We start from the raw sequence: 19955 nt of genomic DNA on the forward strand, positions 1-19955 counted from the left end.
GTTGCAGTTTTACTGCAACTTTATGTTGAAAGACGATTATGCTTGTCGGGATGGTGTCCTTGAACTCAGCCTCTTTGCCTTTGAGGATTGCTTGCAGGCTGTGCCAAATGCTACACAGCCGTGAAGAAACTTCCTCTCAACACAACCCGCGGATCTGGATGTTCGCTTGTGTGCCTGCCGGCGTACGTGGTGGTGTGGTGTGGGTTGCTATCTCCGCTGCCATGCTCTCATGTGCCAGATGTGGAAACGCCCTGCGAGTGAGCACAGCTCTCCGGGACACGGGGGTGGGGATGCGTGGACTCGTGGTCACGCAAGCCACCCAGCGGGAGGGGGGGGGGGGGGTAATTGGTCAGCAGTTTGGGCAAGACCAGCTCTTCGGGCCACCGTGCCGCAAGGCATAACCTAACGAGGGTTTTGTATGTACTTGAAGAATTGCACTACGGGCAACAAGTACGTCGAGATCAACGACTTCGATGAGAGTGACGTACTGCGCTTGATGGACCACTCTTGTTTTACTGTGGCACGCTTCCACGAAGTGCAGACTGGAGGCTCTCACACCGACGTCGGGGTAACCGTCCGCGATGTGTTTTCTGGCGAAGAGATGACCGAATGGTACGGCTCTAAACTGTGGTTATTGAGCAGGTACGTTGCCAGCACCGCCACATGCAGCGCCTGCATTTTCTAGCTACGAAATAACATCAAGTGTCAGGAAGACGACGACACCAGTGTTTGGAGTCCATCCGAGATGTCCTATTACGTGAACCCAGGCGAGTTTGGTTGCATTTAGAGTTTAAAAGTCTGTGAATGTATTGCACGTTCTCATAATAAAATAAACCAAGATTTTCCCTCTTCAATGTGATGTTCTGGTCATAGTGATATGAAGATATGTGTACCACGAGTTGCCCCCCTCCCACACCCACACCCACTTTTTCCCAGTCTCCCATTACAGATTTCGACCTCTGCCGCGCGAAATCCGTTTAAATCTCTCCTTCAAGAGCGCCCATGGTCCAGGTGAGATAGTGCCCTGCGATTGCTAGCTACATGCTATGTTCTAACCGGGAGTGTGGGTTAGATATATAGCGCGGACGCCGCGCCGGTTATCATAACTACAGTATAAACGAGCAAATGCTCGTTTGCACCGTCACCGACAAGTTTAAGCCACTAGAGCGTAACATGGAGGGGGGGGGGGGATTTCGCGCTCGAGTACAGCTCGCGCAGAGGAGGGAGCTGGCTCAAGCGCGACTACGGCTTACTCAGAAGCAAGTTCCGTAACTTGTACGGAAAGTTGAATCCTACAGGAATTAATGGCAAAATCTCACCTAAAATACGCCCTATCGCACTCGCCCAAGAGATTTAGCAAGCCATTGAGCAGAAGGTGGAGGCTCAGACTTACCACGGTAGTATTAATCGCGGGGAGGACAACGCCCATCTGCTGACAGACGTCGATGCCGGGTTGCCCACTTAACGAAAGAGACACCCAGGAAGAGGGCGGACAGAAGTACGATGCGGAGCACAAAATCCCCCCCCCCCCCCCCAAATGACTTGTGGTCCGAGAAGGAGGAGGACACTGAGCCACGCGACCTGGGGCAGTCAGAATTGCAGTGGACGGAAATTGTATTTTGCAACGTACCTGCGAGAGGTCCAATAGATTTGCGCGTGTATGTAGCCGGCGTGCCTACAGGAAGCGACAATGAATCGCCCATCGTTGCGGATGCTGAGCAGCCTACGCGTCCGAATTTGGACACAAATTTGACAATAAGGACTGAACAATCAAAATAGCGATTGTGATCGTGTTGGTCGACCAATGTTGCTAAACATTCAGATTTGGAGAAAGACGGAAACTCAGACAATTCGGACATAATTTATCTTAATTGTTTAAAACTATGTGATACGTCTATAGTAAAAGCGATTTGAAGCGGGGCTACACATTCGGTACACCTCCTACCTTAGTGCAACATGCACTAAGGGATACATTCAGGTGACCACTCTACAGGGTGGTCCACATTCATAGCAAAAGGCACATGACTGGTAGAAAGTAACACCTTTCTACCAATGAGAGCCATTCAATAGATAGGGGTTCTGCCAGCCATCCAATGGCAGAACCTCTCATTAGAAATATCAGTTTTAGGAGGAAACCCCATTTACAATCAATACAGTTCTCATTTAGCACCAAAGCTATCGTTCGGTCCCTTTGTCTTAGTTTAAGTATACTTGCGGATACAAGTATACTGAACTTAAGTTAAATACTCCTACGCTTCCTCATACACGTGCGCACACGTGTAAGCTTAAATAGTGGGTCTAAGCAGACCCATTACACCTGGTAGCACTTTGTAGTCCGTCCAACGACCGACTAACACGTTCGTATGGAATACGAACGCGGGGCTGAGAATCTGCCCTCGGACAGTAACATGTCCGTGGGTAGCCCAAACACGTCTGCAACGCATGTTGCGCGTGCAGACTGCCCCCACCTGTCGGAACCAGAGTGGGAGGCCCTCCAACGACTGTCAACAGTCATTGGGGAAGCGGCGGTAGCAACTATGTTGCGAACGCTATCACCGACGGAGCAACACGGTGTTGCTCTGGGTTGCATCGTGAAGGAACAGCGTGAAACCGCTGCTCGAACTTCGGTGTCGCCATCGGCCACACCGCGCGTGGAGTCATTGAAACTCCACGTAAGCAGCTACGTTGGAAGAGAGGGGGAATCTCTCCTCCGTTGGCTTGTCGAGGTCGACACTGCCATTGCGGCTCGACGTATCGTCGACCCGTTGTCGAAGGTTGCGTTCGCCATGCCATGTCTTGGCGGACGAGCGAGGAGTTGGGCGTACGGACGCCGACTCACAGACCCTACATGCTTCAGCACGTACGAAGAGTTCAAGGAGGAGCTCAAACTAGCGTTTGAGCCCCCGCAAAACGAGTTCCGATCGAGGGCGGAGTTCCTCGATCTGCAACAGGGCAAGCATGACGTGCATGCTTACGCCCAAAGAGCAGGGTACTTGGTCTCGAACATCGTGACCAACCCGATTGACGAGGCGACAAAGGTCGTCACGTTCATGAAGGGCCTTAGAGATGGCCTATCTCTTCCGAGAGTATCCAAATACTCTCGAGGCTGCAATTGCGCTCGCAATGCAAGAAGAGTTTAGCCTGCGGCAGGCTAAACTGCATGTGAACGCCCCACGGCTGATACCACGACCGGTGGTAAGGCCGTCGGGAGGTCCCGAACCAATGGACCTCTCGAGTGCGACCGCTGCTGGTTCCCAGCAGCGTCGTGGATCAACGAATGTGCGTTGTTTCCGCTGCGGAAACATCGGTCACTATGCCCGCGAGTGCACAGCACCTGTGCACGCGGCGAAGAGCCGTCGTGGCGATACTGGGTATCGTCACGGGCAATAAAAAAACTAGAAGGACCAGCAGGCGCGGGGCGCCCTGCTGGTGATGCGATCGAGCGTGTCGACATCGGACACGCTGTAATGAAGATCGCTGCCCCCAGTGAGAGTCAATCTCACTGCAAGAAGCAAGATGACAAGCCGAACCTTGTCATCCTGAAGGTAAGCTCGAAGAGAGAGAAGTTTCTTTGTGCTCTATTGGACTGTGGTGCGTCGAACAACTTTGTTCGACTGCAGAGCCTTCCAAGGCTTGACTTCGAGGAGGTGAAAACACCTCGAAGTCTATTGGAAGTGAGGCTAGCAACGGGTGTCGTTGTTAGAACCGAGAAGCGTATCGTACGCGTACGCTTCTCTTATCAAGAGAAGGAGTTCGTCGACGAGCTTATCGTCCTGGAACTGGACAATAAGTTCGATATGGTGTTGGGCATGCAGCGGCTTGCACGGCATGATCCGGTGATCGACTGGACGAAGCGCACGATCGTGCGCTTCGGGAGCAGCAGCAGCAGCAGCAGCGCGACAGAGAGCGATGGCCCTGTCGGCGCAGCACATGCACCACGTGGTGCATGCGGCCCTCCAACAGAGGCAGCGCGGAATGCGGCTGTCTCCGGTCACCCCAAGCGAACGACAACGACTGCGAGAGTCGTTGGAAGAAGATGTGAAACGAATCAGCAGGGCCTAATCCAATCGGATTCGAGAGGGTCTCGAAGCGTCCGGGGCGACGCGGTCGTGTCGACAGATAATGTCGACACACAATTTGTCGAAAGACACTCCGCCGTTAGGCGTCGAAGTAAAGAAGGCGCGTCGGCTCTGGGAGCCGACGCTGCAAGCAGTGCGGACGGTTGCAAACGTCCCGCACCGGAAATTCTTGCGAGCTCGCGTGCAGCCGGGCTGCACGACGAAGCGGTGCGCGATCAAGCCGGGCTTGAACGCGTGCGCCCGCGGGTAAAACCCGCCGGCGAATACAAGGAACAACTGTCCACGGCCGGGCCTGGACAAGAAGAAACTCGCGGAGCCGGGCTCCGCACGAGAAGTGAACGGCGCAAGCGAGAAAAGCTGCGCAAGTCTCGGTCAGGGACCGAGACGCTACAAGCAGTGTCTGCCGGGCAGACACAGGAGTTGGAGACGACCGTCGAGACATTGAGTGTCTTGACGCGTACAAGTATTGGTCTCCAATACAAGAAGATGAGGCTGGATAATCCTCCGACGTTAGCGTCGGAGTTGATGTCGCTCCCAGTCACAAGCTGGAAGCGTTTCGCTCGCGACCTGCACGATGGACGCATCGAGCAGATCTGCATCCTCTCGGACGTCGAGAGGATGACGTGTGAAGCAGAAGAGCTGAATCAGCTCATCTCTGAGGGCGAGGACGCCCTCAGCGCGAAGTCGAAGAAGGACGCTTCGACGAGCAAGGCTGGGACTCGCTCAAGGCGAGCCCCTTTTACAAGGTCTTACGTGAGTACAAGGATGTACTCCCGGACGACATTCCTGCGGAGTTACCGCAGGACAAGGGTGTTCAGCACGAGATTGATCTCGTGCCGGGAACGAAGTATTGCGTCACGCGACAGTGGCCACTGCCGCGTGAGCAAGTCAAGGCAATCGACGACTGCTTTGAAAGTCGTCGCAATGCAGGACAAGTGCGGGAATCGAAGTCCCCGCACAGCGCGCCTACGTTCTGTGTGAAGAAACCACAGGGCGGGTGGCGCATCGTTCATGCGTATAACAAGCTGAACGACGCGACGGTATCGGCGCAGACGCCGATACCTCGAAAAGATGTGATCATCGATTCGATGACATCGAGTACTATCTTCAGTACTCTGGATCTGAGAGACGGGTTCTATCAGATCCTCATGCGTGAGAGTGATATTCCTCTCACAGCGGTAAGCACTCCGAGCGGCATGCTCTGGGAGTGGCTCGTAATGCCGCAGGGGCTGAAGAACGCCCCAGCGACGTTCAACAGGTGCGTCACGCACTTGTTGCGCTCCTTGCGCGACTTCGCACCGAGCTATTTCGATGATGTGTTCATTCACAGCCGGGTTGTGAATGGGAGATCGGATGTGGAGATGCATACAAAGCATCTCCGCAAGTTGCTTGAGCTCATGCGAAAGCACAAGCTCTACGCGAACCTGAAGAAGTGTATCTTTCGGGGCAACCGAGATACCCGTACTTGGGTGTCTCGTGGGGAAGAACGGCGTACGCCCTGACCCAGGAAAGGTCAGAGTGATCAATGAATGGCCTACGCCTTCAAACGTAAAGGAACTGCGGCAGTTCCTTGGACTCGCCACGTACTTGTGCAAGTACGTGAGCAACTACGCGGGCAAGATTCGCCCGCTGTCGCAGCTCTTAAAGAAAGAGGCTGCATGGGAATGGACTGCTGATTGTCAGCAGGCCTTTGAAGCAGGCAAGCAGGGCTTGACTGAGGCGCCGATCTTGGCGATAGCCGACCAAGATCGCCCATTCCACGTTGTGTGTGATGCATCCGATTTCGCGATCGGATGCGCACTGATGCAACTCGATCACGAAGGTCGTGATCGTGTGGTTTACTACCAATCGCGTCAGCTGAAGCCAGCTGAGCGCAATTACCCGGTACATGACAAGGAACTCCTTGCCATGAAGTATGCACTCGCAAAGTTTCGAGTGTATCTACTTGCGAGTAGACCATTCGTGGTCTACACCGACCACGCATCGTTGCGTACGGCGATTAAGTCGCCGCGCATATCACAAAGAATGGCACGGTGGCTGTCATTCTTTGCTGAATACAACTTCCAGGTTGAGTACAAACCTGGAAGGTTGAATGTCGTGGCCGACGCGCTTTCGCGTCGACCAGATTATGCGGCGCAAGAGGCCGACGCCAACGCAGTTGGCGTCGTCAGGACGACTACACCCTCGTCGTCCTTGTTGGACGACGTGAAGGCCGCATACGCACATGATGCGGATGCGAAACAATTGTTGGAGTACTTCTCCACACCTTCTGACAAGTCTCGTCAGAAGCTGGCCAAACACCTTCGTGCCCGTGTACACCGTTATCGTGTACACAATGGTCTGCTGCTTTACAGCGCAGTCGACGACAACGCTGATCGCATTGTCGTGCCGGATGATCATGAGCTGAAGCTCAAGATCACGTACGAGTATCACGATGCCCCAACATCGGGACATCCTGGCCGTGAGAAGACATATTTGCTTCTCACGCGTGACTTCTATTGGAGTCACCAGTACAAGTGGGTACGCAAGTACGTTCGTGCTTGCGAGGTATGCCAGCGCGTGAAGCCTGCGCCCAACTCGCAGGCTCCGCTTCAATCCGTCGGAGTGCTGGCAGTCCATTTCAATGGACTTTGTTTTTGGTCTTCCGCAAGACAAAAAGCGGAGGACTGGTATTGTGGTCTTTGTTGACCGCTTCAGCAAGATGGTGCATCTTGCTACAGTACCAGCCGAGGTGACAGCCAAACAGACGGCATGTCTGTTTGTCGACATGGTGTTTAGACACCATGGTATGCCACTCGACATCGTGTCGGATCGGGATCCGCGCTTTACAGCGCGATTCTGGCAAGAAGTGTTTACACTTCTTGGGACGCAGTTGTCCATGTCGACTGCGGATCACCCGCAGACCGACGGACAAACAGAGCGTGTCAACTGCGTGTTGGTTGACACCATGAAGAGCTACGCGCACTCGTTCCATCAATGGAGCGACTGCTTGCCGATGGCGGAGTTCGCCATCAACAACTCGGCGCATGTCTCGACAGGACACACACCGTTCTACGTGAATGCCATGAGGCACCCACGCGTACGGAGCGTACTCGGTGCGGTAGCTCCTTCCTTAAGTGGGGGAGGATATCCGGTTAATTCAAAACAACCGGATAAGCACGCTGATACAAGCAATGTATCAGCTGTGACGACTCGCGCACGCACTGCGCGCAGTCATGGCGACGACAACACAGTGTCTACGACGGGCGTAGACACTTCAAACGACAACGAACATCACGCGCAGGCCGGTCCTGCTGCGAACAAGGAGCACAAACTGAACCAGGGGTTCAGCTCGGATGCAATGGACTTTGTCCAGCGCCGACAAGCCGTAATTCGGTTTGTCCAGGACGCGATAGCAGCTTCTATCGATCGACAGAAGCTGAATGCCGATAACACCGGCAGGGGAAACACAAATGAATTCAAAGTTGGTTCATTAGTTCTGTTAGCTACGCAGAACCTAGCTAAACATGCCGTTTCCGATTTCGGAGCAAGCAAGCTTGCTCCGCGCTTCATTGGGCCATTCACCGTATTGGCGAAGCATGGCAACGCGTACACACTGGACATACCGTCCAGCATGCGTTTGCACCCAACGTTTTACGTTGGGCGACTGAAGCCGTACGTGCAGCACGAGTAACCTACGTCTGGTGACTCGCCAAAGCGCTCTCGAGCGCGGCGACGCGCTTCAAGGCGCCAGAGAGCCTCGTCCCGACCTCGACCTTTACGTTCGAGGTCGCCTGTGCAACCTCCGCGAGCTGAGCCTTCAACAAGCTCAGCTCCTGACGCAGAGCAGCGAACTGCAACGCTTGGAGACGCTCAACAGCCTCCAAGCGAGACTCAAGGTTTGGTTGACCAAACCCAGGGCGTCTTCCCCCACCCCCGTTGCGAAACGCACGCGGGGCAACTCGCTGGATCGTCCAGCGAATTGTTGATCATCGGAACCAGACCCAAGGTCCGGTTCATTTTCGAATTTGTTGGAGAGGATTTCCTCCCCAACACGATACGTGGGAATCACGGAATGTCCTGATGGAGGACATTCCGGAAATGGTGACGGCGTACGAAGGCCGCCACCGCCACCTCCGCCAAAGGGCGTAAAACTTGGACGAGCGCTGTAGTCGCCTACAGCACTCGAATAAGTGCTTCGATTATCCGCAGCACTAGAAGACGCCTGCGCCTGAAAACTGGCGCGCAGGGTCTTGAGGTCGTCAGGTACACACATGGACGTGTACCCGTTAATGTCCCGTTCAGTAATGCGTACTGCTCCGGGGTAGCAGTACTCACAAGCAGTGTCGTAAGGCACTGCGCAAGGAAGTCCGATACCGATTGCACCATGGTGCAGTCGTTCTAGTTTACCACGCTTCGAGAACTTCTCGTAGCGCTCCCGCGCCTGGCTAATCCGATCGCGATAGCCAGCGGGGTTCTTGTTGAAGTTTTCAACAAAGGCACTCCAACTTTGACAAAGTGCCTGCCACTCGGGCACTTTGCTTCTCCGAGAAGTCTTCTTGCTCGCAAACCATCGGAGCTCATGGAAGAGCCCGATGTAGTAGTCGCGCCTTTGATCCGTTATCGGATCAAAGTGCAATCGCTTCGCGACATCATCGTCAACGATGGAGTTGCACGAATACAGCGCGTACAGATTCGGTGGCACGGTCGCACCGAATCGGCTGCTGATCTCAAACTGAGACGGCATCCACGGCTCGCGCACTGGCTAAGTGCGCGAGGCCGCAACATCAGCGGACGGAGTCGAGTCATCTCCACCCCGCGGAGTCGTTAAGGCTCCAGCGACAGCGAGCGGTGTTCCACTGCCGCTGCGCGAACGCTTCGAGCCCGAAGCGTTCGAGTCGTCCTCGCGTGGACGACGTAGACCCACATTGGGGTCAGTGTGGCCCGGAGACAAGGTGTCCTTGTCTCCTTCGAGTTCCCCCTCCTCGACTTCGCTTCCGTAGTCGAGGGGAACTCCCTCTCCACCAGGAGAGTAGATACCCACGCCAGTCTCGACAGCAATGATCTTGCCTGTCTTGTTTCGGATGGCATGTTTCTCTTGCCATCTCGAGTGGTATTCAGCAACAGAGAGGCGTCTCTCTGTTGCCGCGCTTGTCGACATCGCCGTCGAGGCGATGTCAGTAGCGGTCGTGGCTGAGGCAGCGGCCGTCGTCGCCCTGGAGGCGACGACAGCACTTGCTGTTGCCGAAGCGGCCGGCGTCTTGGACGAAGACGTCGTTGGCGTGCTCATTGGGAATGAGCACGTGTTCTCCCGAAGAAAATACGGATTGACGTGTCGAGACCGGCACGTCAAATCTTAACGGGGGGATGGTGTAGCGGGGCTACACATTCGGTTCACCTCCTACCTTAGTGCAACATGCACTAATGGTTACATTCAGGTTGACCACTCCACAGAGTGGTCCACATTCATATCAAAAGGCACATGGCTGGTAGAAAGTAACACCTTTCTACCAATGAGAGTCATTCAATAGATAGGGGTTCTGCCAGCCATCCAATGGCAGAACATCTCATTAGAAATATCAGTTTTAGGAGGAAACCCCATTTACAATCAATACAGTTCTCATTTAGCACCAAAGCTATCGTTCGGTCCCTTTGTCTTAGTTTAAGTATACTTGCGGATACAAGTATACTGAACTTAAGTTAAATACTCCTACGCTTCCTCATACACGTGCGCACACGTGTAAGCTTAAATAGTGGGTCTAAGCAGACCCATTACACGATTATCTTAAACATTCGACACATATAGTTGATATTCGGACAACAAACAGATTAGAGAGGGTTTAACCGACGAGACGGCATCACAGCCACTCGAAGAAACTGCTAATGCCGACGAAAGCGTTGATCCCCGGGAACTCCCAAAGGGCACGTTTGACGGATCTCAGTGTTCGAGAGCATTGCGATGTCTGAACAGCTTACCGTGAAGGAAGTGTGTGAGCACGTAGGTAGTGACACGTACAGGGGTATGATTTATGTTATACTTGACAAATTAGCTGTGTGCTTAGCTTACAAAGAAAGCTCGAAGGTCTAAGAACTTAGTCGCTAGCTATTTTGGCAACGTCAACAGCCACCTTTTAGAGATGTTTCTGCTCCTAAATGCTGAATCCGGTCAGCGTCTACAGAAAATTGCGTCGATTATCGACAAGTACTGCTTTAAGGGTGGCACCAATTTCACGCACCAAGCGCCACCATGTGCGAAGAGCGACCTACGCACACGTAGTACTACTATATTCAAGTAGGACTCTTCTCCATATGACTACAAGGACGCCGCGCTTCTCAACCTTCTATGGTATTTATTCGGTCGGTCATCAAACACGATGTGTTTAATAAAAAAAACCAGGTCGCGGTATATCCTGGTATGTATTATACCCGAACTATCTAATACTCATTGTCAACTATATACGCTAATCCAGGCGGTTGCTTGTTCATCAACGTTAAGTGGTTGAATTCTGCTCAGAGTCAGGGCGCATCGCTATTTCATGACCCCAACGACTTTTCATCGTGTGACATTCATGTACTGGCTGTAGCTATAATCTTGCAATGGGCACCAAGTGAGTTCTTGTTGAACCAACTACCCTGAGACACACATAAGGACCTCTCAATTTCCCAGCAATCGACACCTCTTCGCGATCTTCTCGAGACTGGAGCCGACGCTCCGTGCGGCGCAGAAACGTGCAGCCAAGACGAAGCCCCCAGAAGTAAAGACGTTGTTGTCCCGGGCATTCATGCATATGTAAACCGTGTGTTTCAAAAATGGAGTGTTGTCTGCGTAAAAGACGGCGGCAGTCTGACGAAGAGGTTGGCTTCCCATTCGTTTCGGCTAGGTGCAGCCCAAAATACTAACGGCGACAGCGACATCAGCACGCCATGGATTGTTGACAGGGGGGCTAGCGTACGACGGAAGTAAGTAAGGCTTTCAACGATATCGTAAGCACAACACACGAAGGGCAAATGGTTGGCAAAATGTTGGCTGGGTGAGATATAGAAGCGCAAGCATGCCTACCTTCTCTCCGACGCTTCGACGCTGTGGTGTTGGAGAGAATTAGTTTGTTCCAAGCTCATTTCTTCGCAGCTGCACAAGGATTTTCTGACGCCCTCAGTTTACAAGACGACGTGGTCAAGATGCTGCCAGCCGTTGTGTTGCTACACTACCACGACGTGCTGCGAATTGCTCCCGGCGTACCCTACATCAAACGCGTGCGACAAACATTAGTTCAGCAGCAGATAAGCGAAACGGAGATGGATGTGTGGCAACTTACCATTCATATGTCGCTGAAGGAGTGTCCATCCGGCTTGAAACCAAAGCCGTCCTACTCGGAACCGAATAATGTAACCTCAAAGGAGCTCATGCGTGAACAGGCCGTCCTCATCGAGCAGCAAACTCTGCTCGTCAACAACTTGGTCGCCGAGGCGAAGTCGCTGGGTGAACACCTCCAGCGTCTCGAGAACACGCAATCGAAAGCGGTTCAGCAACAGAGAGTGCGGCCTTTAAGGTGCCGGAGTCTATATCGGGCAATCCTCTCCCAACTCTAGCCCGGACGCGACCAAGCTCAAAGTAGGTTGCCTCGGTCTGGTACGAGTAGTTCTGTGATCTGTTTCCGTTCACACACCAAGACAGAAATTAGTACCACGAGTGCAAAGTAGCTGTGGGATCCATGCGGATTTTCTTATCAAGTGGATGTGACGTGACTGGCAGCGACGGCGAAGCAAAGGCTCGGATTCTGAACTTGGGTTGGAGGCAGAGACTAATGTCCATGCTTCTTACACGAGCAAAAGGTCAAGGCCATAGCATTCGGAACGATAGTCAAAATTTTGAAGCGTATGCACGCCGATGGTAAGCTGAACGATCACATTGCACAGTGCCAGCAGCGAATCCAGGAAGGTCTTGTGATTGATGTTACGCCAGACAAATCGATGCGCGTGCTTCAGCTTTGCAACGTCTAGAGAAATCGTGAACACAACCATAGACTAGTTAGACATTTGCATGTATTAGCAAAAGCAACAGCAATCTTTATCCAATACCTCAGTTCTCTCTCACCAACGTAGTGTAACTCTTTGACTGTCCGCCGGGCTCGATGCCGCCGTCCTCTCCTCCAATCTAATTCTGACGTATTTTTTCTTTGTGTTACAAGTTGTGGACTACACATGAGAGCACTACTGTAAAGAAATAATTATGATTTTCATGAAGTTGTCCGATTGCCCGAGCCTGTCCGAACGTGCTCGGTATGGGTGTTTGACAGATTAAAGAGGGTATAAAAAATGTTTTGATAACATCCATAAAGATGATAAAGACGGTCATAATTGAAAAAGACGCCAAAGTAGAGTTTTTTCACGTATTACGCGTCTTTATGAAACAGTGACGCTGTCAGCACTGTCACTATAGGACCAAGAGACGAGATTTCCTTAGGTGTCATGACACCTAAGGACATCTTTGAAGCTGTAGACGAATGGATACATGCTGTTTAAAGGGTCACGTCCAAGTGCATGATTGGTGTTTACACGTATGTTATGTTTGCCACATCAATTTCAATTATAGACTCGGCTTCCAACTTCAGTGGCCTTCATCTCCCGCATCTTCGCTTCTTCCTCCCTCCATGCAGCAGTCAGCCACTTCGGCCTCCGGTGAGGACGGTGACGACGTCGACCGCAAGGCCAAACTTCTGGCGCTGCTGGACCGCGCGCGCGTGAACCGCGGACTACAGCCGGAGCAACGCGGCGACGCGGCAGTTGACAGCGACGACGCGTCTCCGCCCATTAAATCCGAGCCAATGCCTGTCAACAGCAACGCACATAAAACCCCGCAGACTCAAGAGCATCAGACGCCCCAACGCACGTGCGGGTACAGCCACGAGTCGCCGCCTGCACCAACGGACGCTCACACCCAGATCCACCATGAAGAACAGACTTACCCAGTTTCAGGACAGAGATATCGAGCCTCACACGACGCTGTCATGGCCACAGGAGATAATCCTGGCTCATACGCTGCTGTGAGGTCCACTGGATCGTTGAATTCGCCCAGTAACTCTACAAAAATCCAAACTGCTGGTGAAAATGCTCGTCAGAGTGACAAGAAGGACGAGGTTTTGCAGTCTGAGGTCGGAGCCACTGCAGCTGACCAACCTACGCACTCGTGGGTTGCGATCCTAAGCTCCACACCGAAACCACGCATTGCTCACTTGACGGGCGGCCGCACAGAGAGTGTTCCGAGACTGCAGCAGCTCAGGCCACTGGAAATGCCGAGACATAATACGCACCCTGAACCACTTGAGGAAAAATTATCAACATCACGTGATGCCCCTGGTCGAGCACAACAGAAACAGACCCGGAAGCCCACGTCCCCTTCTAATACATCGGAAGTCTTAAAGAAGATGACACGCCTCACAGCAGATGAATACGACGACTCGGAACTTCATGGAGACTTTCAGCACATGCTGCACATTTTGATCCCGTCTAATGCCACAACTGCGCTTTTGGAGCGCCGTGGCCAGCCGATCCAGAGCATCAGCCAACAAACAGGCTGCACACTGTCCATACGTGAACCTGAGGCTTCGCCTTTCAGAGATGATCGTTTGCTCCGCATTTACGGAAAAGCTAAGTGTATCAGCCTGGCCCAGCGGTTAGTAATTGCATACATCCGGGCGTACCGAGCCGAGAAACGTGACCCAAACTACATGGATCTGTCGGACGAGGCTCAACCTGTTGCACTGCCTGCCACATCCATCACGAAAGCCATGAGCGTTGCTGTGGCATCGAGGGGAAAAGATGAGCTGGAGATCACTAGCCCGTTTAACTGGATGGTTCAGCGCGAAAATATAGGCAAGATGATGGGGAAGCAGGGTAGCATCCTAGCGTCGATCCGTCGTGACACAAGGGCAGGAATCCATCTCGATAAAGACGTTGTTCCCGGGACTACAGAGCGTCGGGTGGTATTAATTGGGTCTGTGGACTCGATTGCTGCAGCGGTGGAGGAGATTAAGAGCCGGGCAGGCGGTCGTCCTGAGGTGGCAGTGAGCGTGGCAAATGGCAGACTCGGGCAGTACTTTGCCATTCCATATCACGCTGCGGGATACCTTATCGGCCCGCAGGGGTCCACAGTTAAAAGCATCACTGAGCGCACAGGTGCGCGCCTACAAATTCCTTCGGCAGAAGACCTGCCCCTGGGTAGCGTAAACCGCATACTGCACATGCAAGGCACTCCCAATCAGGCTGAACACGCTCGCCGTGTCGTTTCCGCCAAGCTGCGGGACTACTTAGCCTCACCGAAGTGCCCGAGAACATTGACTGCTGTCTCCTGTGGTCGTAAGGGCGACAAAGTCACTATTAAGGTCCTTCTACCGTCTAGAATATGTGGATTTATGCTGGACAAGCGCGGCAAGCTTATCCGCGAGATCTCGGACAAGTCTGGTGCCCACACGTTTTTCCTATCCCCTCATGACGATGAAAACCGGGTCTGTGTTTTTACAGGCGATATGAGTTGTGTATTTCGTGCGCAACGCCTAGTTTTGCAGGTTATTGCCGGGGATGTCATTTCGTCGAAGCGGGTTGCTCCTCCTCGCAAGCGCAAGCGTTCACAGCGAGATCAAGAGGAGGAGGTTTATGCTGAAGTTGCCGAAGAGGAGGAAGATGACGAGTACGTGGAAAAGGAGGGGCCATATTACGAGGACTACTACGACGAAGGGTATGAAGAAGCTCCGAGATTTCCAGTCAGGCGGCAAATTGTACGACGAGAACCTCCTCGGCGGGAACCACTTCGACGTCCTCGACAGGACTTTGACTATGAAGATTATCATGAGGACGGCGATGCATACCACAGGTATGGCGAAAATTTTGATGAGGCTGAGTATCATGATGAGCGCCCACGCCAGCCAGCACGCCGAGGTCCTCGCCCACGCGAGTACACGTATATTGAGGACGATTATACGGTCGATGAATATGATCCTGATCAGGACGAACAGATGGACTACGAGGTTCTTCGACCTCGAGTTCCTAAAAGGCAGGCAGTCGTGCGCCGACAACCTCTCAGTAGACGTCGGGATTACTATGCCAATGATGTTGAGGAGTATGAGAATGAGGTCGCCTATGCAGACGACGGGGGTGTCGAGTATGAGCAGTCGCTACCAACCAGGAAACAAGTCGTACGGCGACGACCTGTCAGCAGTCGCGATGGCCCACACCAAGCTGTTGTTTTTCCCGGGCGAAAGGTCCAAATGGTGGTGCCAAAGGCAAGTCCTCGTGAAGGGCGCGCGAGAATGATTCCTAGTGACCGACGTCGCACGAACGATAGCAACAGCGCCCGCCCCAGCTACCGTAGTGGAAATAACGTCCCTCGTGGTACCGCCAGTCGTGGTCGTGGCAATGGCAATAAACGCCGTCGACAATAATCCATTGGAAAATGAGAGGCGTCAAAGTGACAGAACAGGCATCGTGCAAACAAAATGAATTATCTCCGGACTAGCAAGCCAGCTGCAGTGGCCGCGGTGGCGCAAGCGATGAAAGAAAGACCAAAGTAAAGTGGTGATTTTGGAGGCGACTCGGCAGCATCTCTCCTCAGTCCGTCGATAGCCAAATCACGGGCCCGTTGATCTGCGTCGCCGACGGTAGGTCTGCGCTTTGACTGCCCTTCCATTCCATACGAACGCACTTCGGGGCTGTTACTATCGGTGGCTCCACTTATGACGCAGTCATCTGTAACGTGGCTGAGGCGTGAAATCGCGGTGGGACGCTTGGCTGTCGAAGGTGGCATGGCCATCATTGACGATTCTACTTCTCCTTGCTGCTCGTCCCCAATATTGTTCTCGTTAACCGACCAAAGCTCCCCCGAGGGCACAGATAACGCTGTCGACTTCTCTTCGTATGAATCAGTGATCTTCATAGCTGTCTTCAACTCCAACGACATTTGTCTCCGCTTCGTTTCGTCTCTGTTTGACGGTGGAATCGATCCACCAGCCGTTTGTTCAATGCTGTCGATCGCCAGTGGCGACAGCTGAGCCAGCGCTGTTGAAGCTTGTGTGGTGTCACCTCCGCTGTCGCTATCGCTGCTAGCAGTTGCAATATTCTTTTCTCGCTTGCCAAGCGCCAACACATCCGCTGCAGTCATCGCAGCACTCCCCGTACACATAGTTTTGCGCCTTCTTCCACGTGTACGATTTCCTTCTGAACTAGCGTCGGCCGAGTTTTGACGACGTAGAACCCTATTTTCCAGACGCAGGGCTGCAACCTCGCGCGTGGCGTCCTGCAGCAGCTGATCCATGTCTTCCTTCGCCTGAGGCTTCAACTCAGCCTCGTCGTCACCCCGTTCAGAGCTATCACCTCGTCCACTCTGTCGCTGCTGAAGCAGCGCGTGTTCCAATTGTTTCTGCAACTGCTGCAGCGCCTCTGTGACGCGCTTCGTCTCGGTCTGCGCACTCTTCGTACGGTTCTCCGCAACCTGCAGCTGCGTCGCCGCCCGCGCTTTGCTGTTTTCGAGTTTGCCAACAAACTCGTCACGTGCCGCTAGACGCTCGCGAAGTTCCTCGTTCTCGGCTTCCAGGCGCCGAGCAGTGCGGCGCAGAGTATCCCGCACCGCTTGCACACTCTCGACCTCCTCTGCACGCTGCGTAAGCTGCGTCGTTACGAAATCAAGGTCATGTTGTACACGGCCAGTCTCAAGGTGCTGCTCGTGACTGCGCTGCTGCAGCTGTGCAATCTCCTCCCCAAGTTCTCGCTCCCGCTGCTGGTCTTTCTCGCGAGCCAACTCCAACTCCAAGCATCGTCGTCGGAGCTCGTCTGTACGCTGACCAAGTTGAGTCACCTCAACCTCTCGAGAAGCACAGCGTTCGCACGAGTCGGTTCTGCTGAAGCTTCCGGATCGCGAGGTAAGTGACGGCCGGCGCTGCTGTTGCTGCTGATGGTGACTAAGTGCATTTTGTTGTCCGGCAGAGTCCCAAGACCCGTACGGCGCATCATAGCGCTGCAACTCCGTCTCCAGAGCCGCATTCTGTTCACGTAGCCGCCGTGTGTCCTGCGCAGCGCGGTCTCCATCAAGTCGTGCTGCTTCAAGTTCGTCGTGAAGAGCGTCAATCTCCTCTCGCGCAGTGCCCAGCTCCTCCAGCAGCGCGTTGCCAGCGTTAGCAGCCAGGCGAAGGTTGTCCTGTTCCCCCGCCAGCTCCACCAGCACGCGCGCCAGCTTCTCCTCGAGCAGTCGCTCTCTCGCGTCTTCCTCCGTCTCCGGGTTGTTGCTATGACGCTTAGCATCTCTGCCGCCTTCTGTCACTGCGTCACTCGGTCGAAAGCTGGAGCTGCGCTGTCCTGCGTCGTCCACCAACAAGTCGATGATGAGCTGGCGCACGTGGTCCAGCAGCGCGTCGTCACCGGTCGCATGTTCTTCGAGCGCGTCGATGTCGCTGGCCTCGTCCTGTCGGTCTCCGCTCGTCAGGTGCAATCGACTGCCCCTACTGCTGCTGCTGGCCGTGGGCGACGTCTGCGCCCACTGGTTGGGGCTCGTGCAGGCCATTGACGACACTTCTTAGTCGAATGGTCGATGCAGAATGAGTGCAAAACGCCGCGCACAACGCCGGACTTTGCTAACGGACGTGGGACCGTGTGAATTCTGCCGAGCGCTCGTGTCTGGTGTCTTCAATGCAATATTGGCTGCTGAAGAACTGTTTGTAACGGAGCTCTTCGCATTGTACGGTACAACTTGTACCCCTGGGTACGGTTACGGTTACGATGCAGTTTACTGGCTCTGTCGCTATATCTGGAGATGTGGATGCATGGTCTAAACGCTGAGTTGCGCTCTCTTTCTCCCTTGCGCCATTGCAAGTTGCAACTCAGCGTCGCCACCTCGTTCCATTGCGGTGATTCAGATTGACGCACTGCAATTTGCTTCAGTCGGCGAGAACTGAAGTTTTGTCGTCGGGTCGTGGAGCGAGTCCTGTGTGACGTTGTCGACGTTGAAGTTTGACGAATGGCTCACCTCAGTGAGTCAGCTTCTCCGTGGTGTACTGGCCTCCTTTATCTAACGGAGCTGATGCGATGTTGCAACCGGTAGGTGAAAGGCATGGAGAAGCCACGCGCCGACGGGGCGAGTTGATGCACGAGCGGATGCAGCTGCTGGCGATTCGCACAGGCTACCCAGAGGCCTTCCATCGCTCGCGCCGCAGCTCTTCAGCTTCTGCCATGAGCTCAGCGCCAGTTGCTGTCGCTAACGACCAGCTAGGAAGAAGCAGTGCTGACACCTCTGACAGCTCGTACCCGTACCACCAACGACGAACACCTGAAGAAATGGCCGAGTTTGTACGTCTCTGGAGATTGCTGTCCCTAGCTCTATGCCCAATGAAACTTCGTCTAACTACTTCTCTTCGTGCTGACAGAGTCGCCAGTGCGAGCAACGAGTGGCGTTGACAAAAGAAAAGGAGATACAAGCACAGCGACACGTCTTAGCTCTCCAGCAAGAGCGTCAAACTCGCTGCCAACTTGCGGGTGAGGCTGCACCAGCACAGGCAGCCCAGAGACTGCGTGAGCGACGCGAGAAACAACGTCGTGCAGCTGAGGCCGAGTTGGAGGCTTTAGTGGACCAGCAGGACTCGTCACTCGAAGCCATGAACATTGCTCGGATGCTGTCGCCTCGGTTCCAAGAGCGCATGGAATTCGCCCCCGCCGTAGCAAAATACTCTGCTGAAGATGAACGTGTAAAGCAGCTACTCGCAACAGCGCGTGTAGGTTCCTATTACCAGTGAATGAACTGCACCTCGTGTTAAGAACAGCATTGATTCCTGGATAACTACATGTAGTTTGTTTAGAAGGGGCCGCGTAGACTGCATTTGTTTTTCGCTAGAGCATTACCGTACTTGGTGTGCATCGTATGACGGCGGTGTTTATCTGTTGCGGGTTCGCGGGGCTCGATCTTGCGAGGGTAGTAATCTAGCTCCATTTGAGTCGAAAAACGGCCGGCTGCGTACAGGTTGTACTGCTCGTTGTCCACTCCCGCAGGCATAGCGCTTGTGCCGTCAGGATGTTGCTGTTTCTCCCATTTCTGAGCGAGTTCGTGAATCTTGGAGGTCGTAGCTGGTCCCTTTCGAGGAGCAAGCTGCTTCATATATTTTCGAGAAAGCTTTTGGGTGACGTGCAACAGCTTCGTCTGCAATTGGTTTTCTTGCTGTCGCAATGCCATTCGCTCTTGTTCAGCGTGACCCAGCTCGCGTCTGGGTGGTATTTGCGTTGTCTTCAGTTGTTCCTTGCGCGTGGTTATTCTGGCTGAGCTTAAAGCCAAATCAAGTGCGTCCTGTTCACACTCCGGGCCTGCCTTCAATTCCTTGACCTGCCGAGCTATTGCACGAGAGAGCTCGGGGGCGGAAGCGGAGGAGCTTAGCATGCATTCCCCAAAGTCGGCAGTTCGAATGAGCTTCCCTGCGATCAACTTGCGCTGTACTAGCGTGCCGTGAACGAAATTGTTCTTCTTCCTCCCGCCATGTTCACCTAGTGGTGGAGGATCCTTGGGCAGCCCAAGCGTGTTCATGTCGTGCACGCGTGGCCTGTCAACCTGTGTTTGCAATCACCGAGTGAGATCTGACACCAACAATTCTACAATAACCAGCTTACCTGTTGAGTCCGCAGTGACTCGGCCATCTCGATCTTGGCGAGTTGATGCATCTCCCGACGGACTTTCACGGGGACACTTTGGTCTTCCCACGTGGTGACTCCCTCCGGCGAAGTACGAGCTAGCAAATCTAACGTCGACAGCCCCATCGGAGGATGCCGCACGAAGATGTCGATATTTGCATCGACATCACTAGCGTCGTGTATCTTTTGCCCGGCCGGAGCCATGACGAAAGCTCTGTGCTGCCAGCGCCGCTAAGCGAG

At 53.7% G+C, this 19955-nt stretch overlaps 4 protein-coding genes across 4 annotated transcripts; 2 read left to right on the plus strand and 2 right to left on the minus strand.

Moving 5' to 3' along the window:
- Nucleotides 1-12709: 12709 nt before the first annotated feature.
- KRP23_13955 (Flowering locus K homology domain) lies at nt 12710-15496 on the plus strand (the record flags this gene model as incomplete). The annotated part of the gene is made up of 1 exon (XM_067884732.1): nt 12710-15496. The coding sequence occupies one exon, from the start codon at nt 12710-12712 to the stop codon at nt 15494-15496; it is 2787 nt and encodes a 928-aa protein (XP_067738114.1).
- A 59-nt stretch (nt 15497-15555) lies between these two features.
- On the minus strand, nt 15556-17607 carry KRP23_13956 (uncharacterized protein; the record flags this gene model as incomplete). Its single annotated transcript, XM_067884733.1, has 1 exon — nt 15556-17607. One exon carries the CDS (start codon nt 17605-17607, stop codon nt 15556-15558), a length of 2052 nt encoding a protein of 683 aa, XP_067738115.1.
- A 453-nt stretch (nt 17608-18060) lies between these two features.
- On the plus strand, nt 18061-18832 carry KRP23_13957 (uncharacterized protein; the record flags this gene model as incomplete). The annotated part of the gene is made up of 3 exons (XM_067884734.1): nt 18061-18073; nt 18145-18389; nt 18467-18832. 3 exons carry the CDS (start codon nt 18061-18063, stop codon nt 18830-18832), a joined length of 624 nt encoding a protein of 207 aa, XP_067738116.1.
- Nucleotides 18833-18891: 59 nt separating this feature from the next.
- KRP23_13958 (uncharacterized protein) lies at nt 18892-19919 on the minus strand (the record flags this gene model as incomplete). The annotated part of the gene is made up of 2 exons (XM_067884735.1): nt 18892-19635; nt 19695-19919. The coding sequence occupies 2 exons, from the start codon at nt 19917-19919 to the stop codon at nt 18892-18894; spliced, it is 969 nt and encodes a 322-aa protein (XP_067738117.1).
- Between the last annotated feature and the right edge of the window lie 36 nt (nt 19920-19955).

Source organism: Phytophthora ramorum (assembly GCF_020800215.1).
Source record: "Phytophthora ramorum isolate Pr-102 chromosome Unknown Phyram_PR-102_s0019, whole genome shotgun sequence".
In the NCBI taxonomy this organism is placed as follows: domain Eukaryota; phylum Oomycota; class Peronosporomycetes; order Peronosporales; family Peronosporaceae; genus Phytophthora; species Phytophthora ramorum.